General features: G+C 44.3%; 1 protein-coding gene across 1 annotated transcript in view; it reads left to right on the plus strand.

Annotated features, from left to right (window-relative positions):
- Window positions 1-214: 214 nt before the first annotated feature.
- The window catches only part of LOC308170556 (A-type voltage-gated potassium channel KCND2-like), a gene marked incomplete at both ends in the record, with an annotated part of 32,093 nt that continues 26,437 nt past the window's right edge, over window positions 215-5,870 (plus strand). The window contains one exon of the mRNA XM_080545356.1: window positions 215-1,326. Within this exon, the coding sequence (XP_080401482.1) occupies window positions 215-1,326 (1,112 nt within the window). The remainder of the gene's footprint in view (window positions 1,327-5,870) is intronic.

Consider the following 5,870-nt stretch of genomic DNA (forward strand, 5'->3'; position numbering starts at 1 on the left):
AGTTTTATTGAGTTAATACTAATATCTGGTCTAAATGTCATGTGAATGGCTGCGATGGAAATATGTTTGTGTATATATGTTGAATACTTATTTCCCCCACTGTATAAGGTATCATTTCTCATAATGTCTATTGTCTCTTTAGATGCCAATTCATCTCCAAGTCGTAGCACTGTGATATCCCAGGAAGGGTCGTCGTTGTAATACATAAGTGAGCATGGCAGCAGGTGTGGCGGCATGGCTTCCCTTTGCCCGCGCGGCGGCTATAGGATGGATGCCTGTGGCGAGTGCCCCTATGCCAATACCTCCAAGGGACAAGAAGAAAATTCAAGATGGACTTATCATTCTCAACGTGAGCGGGACCAAGTTTCAGACGTGGCGAAATACTTTGGAGCAATACCCAGACACTTTATTGGGAAGTACAGAGAGGGACTTCTTTTTCCATGAGGAAACTAATGAATACTTTTTTGACCGTGACCCTGACATCTTTAGGCATATTCTCAATTTCTACCGCACGGGCAAACTGCACTATCCACGCCAAGAATGCATTGCTGCGTATGATGAGGAACTGTCGTTTTTCGGTATCATACCTGAAATTATTGGGGACTGCTGTTACGAGGAGTATAAGGACCGGCGGCGGGAGAATCAGGAGAGGCTTCAAGATGACGAGGACGATGAGAAAGGTCACGAAATGACCCCCGTAGACATGACTTTCCGAGAGTATCTGTGGCGGGCTTTTGAAAATCCTCACACGAGCACCACAGCCCTGGTCTTCTACTACGTCACAGGGTTTTTCATCGCCATCTCGGTCATGGCCAACGTCGTGGAGACGGTGCCATGTGGGGCTATGCCAAACCGGTCCAAGGACTTGTCCTGTGGAGACCGTTACGCACTGGCGTTCTTCTGCTTGGACACGGCCTGCGTGATGATCTTCACCGTTGAATACTTGATGCGTTTAATTGCAGCCCCGAGTCGGTACAAGTTTATGAAAAGTGTGATGAGCGTCATTGATGTGGTCGCCATCATGCCTTACTACATTGGATTAGTCATGACTGACAATGACCAAGTGAGCGGGGCTTTTGTCACCTTGAGGGTCTTCCGTGTCTTCCGGATTTTCAAATTCTCCCGCCACTCCGCCGGGCTGCGCATCCTGGGCTACACACTGAAGAGCTGTGCCTCGGAGCTGGGCTTTCTGCTGTTCTCCCTAACTATGGCCATCATCATCTTTGCCACTGTGATGTTTTACGCAGAGAAAGGCTCCACAGCCAGCAAGTTCACCAGTATTCCTGCTGCTTTTTGGTACACCATAGTCACCATGACAACACTGGGGTAGGTGCCTGTATTGCACTGCTCACTGTAGGATCTAGCTTGATTTCAAATTATGTTTTTTGCTAGACTATAATATAGCCTACGACAGACACTCACTCTCAAGGATTTCAATTATGAAGGCATTCTAATAGGCCTATGTAAACCGTTATTCTGACTGTAGCCGTAGCCTTTTACTATTTACTGGTTGAGAAAGCACACACCATGTTTTAGTTTGCCATACCACTGCCCCACTGACAAAGTTAATGAGGGATAAACGAGGGATAAACATGTACTCTCTCTCTCTCTCTCTCTCTCTCTCTCTCTCAGGTCTCTCTCTCTCAGGCCTATCTTTACAACAGGGTGTATTATAGAGAAATGTTTGAATTTTAATTTCATGCTCATGAACAAGGCGGCTTGATGTGCTGATGCAGCATAAATTAATTAATCATGGTTATGGCGATTATTTTAATTAATTTATATTGATGTGCGCACTCAGCCAGTCATCTGCAGCTCGTCTGAGTTATTGTCCATTGAGGGCTTTCTCTCTCTGCATTCCGCGTTGGCGTGCTGAGGCGGTGCGCTGTCCAAGGTGCTGAAAACTTCCTCGTGTTTCAGCCAGTGTTGCACGGCGCTACTATGTTGCGCACGGTTGCTTTGTTGCTTTCTGGAGCAACAACCGCTGAACCGCTGTGTCTGGCTGGCTGAAGCGCGGCCATAAGTCATACACTGAAAATAATCAGACCGTCCCTAATTTGTGTGTAAAAATACCCTTGCTACTTTGATCACCGCTCCCCTGAAGTGTGCTGCTATTGGAGTCAAAAGAAAAATAGAAAAACTCGTCATGTCAGTTCCCCATGCCTCCTCATCCTGCATGGCGCGTAAGTCACCAACGTAATGTTGGAAATAGTATGTGTTAAAGATTTCCGTTGGGGGCTTGTCTATGCACTATAGTGTAGTAACTCTTCTTGGCAACTGTAATGAAAGCCTAATTATGAAAACACACAGAAACATACTGTAGTAAGAGACAGATGAGATTTATGCTATTATTTTCATCGATCACATTACAAACAGTCAGTGGCAGCTGGTGAGCTATCAAAAAGGTCTATACTGTACTGTAGACAATTTTCCTCATAAATAATGTGTTGTGATGATAAGCCAGTAATCTATAGCGTGCAGAATCCATTTTAAATAATTAACAATAAACCTATTTACACCTTCAAGCACTGGTGCCTTATAAACATATTGATAATAACCAACAGCCATTTTGATCTGGCAAGCTGCAGTTACAGCTCTTATGTCAGTGGCTCTATCATAATAATTAATTGCATGTGTATAGCCCTTTTCTAGACAACCCATAGGACTCACATTGTAAGGAGGAGAACTCACCTCATCAATGGGTAGCAGCCACTTGGTTGATGCCACAGCAGCCATTATGCACCAGAAAGCTCACCACACACCAGTTGTTAGTGGAGAGGTGGGGAACATTACTGTCTCTGGTTTCTTCTTAATAACACACAGCTTTCACTCCTACTCAACTCCTATTAATCTTTTAATTACTAGTTAAATATCCTGGAGCATTGCAAAATGAATGTCATTATTTCCAATGATTGAAGGTCACAACTTAATTACATTTCAATAGTAGCCTCAGTTATCCATTCCTTCTCAAACTCTAGTCTAGTTAAGGAATGTATAGATTATACACTATTCTTCTTTAGAAAGCCAATAGAGGTGTTTTTCATTCATCAGGTGGAATTCCTAATGTGTTGGTCAATATATAGGCTTGAAAAAGATGCCACTCCATGAGAGGACACAACTGAAATGACCTTGGTGATGGAGGCGTTTTTGTCTGTCTGTTGTAGATCATCGATGGCTATGTTGACAGATTTGCAACCTGAGTTTCAGGTTTAACATTCTCTGACTATTGGACTGCTAATCCAAAAACTGCAATACCCTGCGCAGTGAAGGAAATATCCCACTTCCCTTTCATATGAAGCCCAGTACGGTAAATAAAAAAATAAATAAAAAACATGTATTCACACAGGCAGGTGTTTTTAAATCCCATCTCTAATGGCCAACTATCACTGGATTATAGAGGGTTGCTCCTGTCAGTCCTAGTCAGTCGAAGGTGAACGGAAAAAAGTACTGTGGCTGTGTTATCCCCTGGTAACCTTTACGTGTTTATTTGAGGATAAATAGGGTAGATGGAGCTAGAATCTAGATGGTCTGTTTCAAAGCACAGCATGTGAACGAATTGATCAAAGTGATCAGAATTCTGGTCCAGGCTTCATATACCAACCTCTGGTCTCGAAAGATATTTCGGGAGGGGTTACTGGGGGGAAGGGGCTTCTCTTGAAGGTTTAATGGGAATCTGTTTGATTTCCTTATGATCGCCACACAAATGTTTTACGATTACAGAATGTAGATACCTTTCCACTAAATATATTTTTCAATTTCCCAGGCTCACACCCTGTCGAAGTAAAAGACAGTGGCGTTCTCTCCCCCTGCTGATGGCCCATTGATCGTGCTTAAGCAGACGTGCAGACACTGGCAGAGCAAGGCCCCCCGTTCACAGGCACTTGGCAGGCAGCCCTGAATGGGAGGAGAGGGAGGAGAGGGAGCCTGGAGACCAGCGGAGAATCAATAGCGCTGTGCAGCTGCGTGTCACGCCTCTGTCTCTCTCTGGCTCTGTGGATGCAGCTTGCTATACCAAACACAGGAGAAGGACCACTTATCCCTCCTATTTATGGAGTCTAATCTCTATAGCTGCTCTGGGATAACCAATTGGTAGGAGAACAGAAACATCCTATGTTGCGATGCTGCTGCCAAGGTTAAGAAACGCCGTGGGTAGTATTCTGACAAATATTAAATTCATACCGTGGCACGGTGAAGATCTGTGTAGAACTGTGTGTCTGTGTATAACTGATATCTTCCAAAAACGTCAAGGTGCCGAAGCTTAAAATATTCAGGAAAGTCCATTCGTATTGGTTGAGGTATAAATGAAAATGTGGCTTTAGTTTAGCGCTAGCTACATCATTAGCCTGTGGGTCAGATTATGGCCCTTAGCTGTTTGCTTTACCGGAGCCCTCAGTAGCTGATCCACATGGTCAGGGTGAATTAGCTGCAGAGGGAGTTTTTTGGTGCTTCAGATCTCGTAAGTGATTTAAGGTGTAATGGAGTGCACCGCAGAGAGCAGCTGTGAAAACGCTGGAAGTCAAGCGAAACCCACAGGGGAGGAGATGGAGTGAGGAGGGGGGTGGGGGGTGGAGGGGCACTGGTGCATGGAAGGGACACGCACACCTCAGCCAGTCAGAGTCGCTGGACGATTGGCTTGGGTTCACAGCAAAGGGCTTGGATCCAGAAAGAGGGGCTTGGATTCATCAAGGGGCTTGAGCTCCTGCATTAATGTGCCTAGCCTTTGACGAGCTGCCACCTCCTGAGGTCACATCCAATGTGTGAGAGTACCTTTCTCTATTCATGACCATATTTGATCGAGTTTTTGTGGTCCCGCTTCCACAGAGACATTTGCATTGACATTACCCCCTTTCTGTCGTGGATGGTGTGTTGGTGCGTTATCAATCAAGGTTTCCGCTACATTGACACAAATATCATTTGTCAGAAGCGCCCCAGCACACCCACCAAACACTACTAGAGAACGTTACATGACGTGGGAGGTCCATAAACATGCCTGACAATGATTTAGGAGAGGAGAGAAGGTTAACTGCCACCAGGGTCAATGGAACCTCCATAAATCCCCAGCAGTATAGAACCATCCTTGCTGTTGCTACTTTCGGTCATCACAACCCTTGTGGCAATCAAAACTCATATATGCAAAACATTAACTTCACGCTTAGCTTAGCTTTTTGATCTCTTAAACTCCAATCCATAGCTGATGTAATTGAAATGCACAGGAAAGATCTTGAGGGCCTCTTACTGTATCTGTTCTCAAGAGATAACAAATGTGTTTTAGACAATCTCCTATTCCTGCTGTTGGTTAACTTATTGTGCCCCTGGCAGACGAGGGAGAGGATTTTCTCTCTTTTTTACCCCCCAAAGGAAGCATAATGACACAGTCATGAAGAACATTTTGTGTGTTTGGTGTATTTGATTATACACAGTAGGCTTTTGGATGTATTGGTCATTTTATGTTAGACAGGCATAACGGATTTGCTGCAGCGTTCAGAGACACACCCTAGACTGTTTTGTTTGGGAGGGGGGTTTTGGTGAATTTATGTGACATGACTGTTTGAGTGAACGAGATGGAATCCTCATAGTGTGAATGTCAATGTTTAAAGCCCGGATAAAGAACCCTAAAAGTTAGAGACCTTGGACTTTCATGGCCTTGTTAGAAAGTATAGAAAAGAGCGACACATGTAATAAACTGAGAAACATTTATAAGCTAACCATGCGGTAATAATGTACTGTATGCAGTGGCCGTGTTAACTACGTGGCTTTGTGTGTTCGTCCTACGGTATGTGACCATTATGAGTCACTCAAAATAATTTAATGTGAGTGGATGACGCCAGATGTGCACCATTAGGCAGAAGTACTGTGTACTACAGTACTTC

Source organism: Nansenia antarctica, assembly GCF_963989245.1.
Source record: "Nansenia antarctica genome assembly, chromosome: 14".
Lineage (NCBI taxonomy): Eukaryota > Metazoa > Chordata > Actinopteri > Argentiniformes > Microstomatidae > Nansenia > Nansenia antarctica.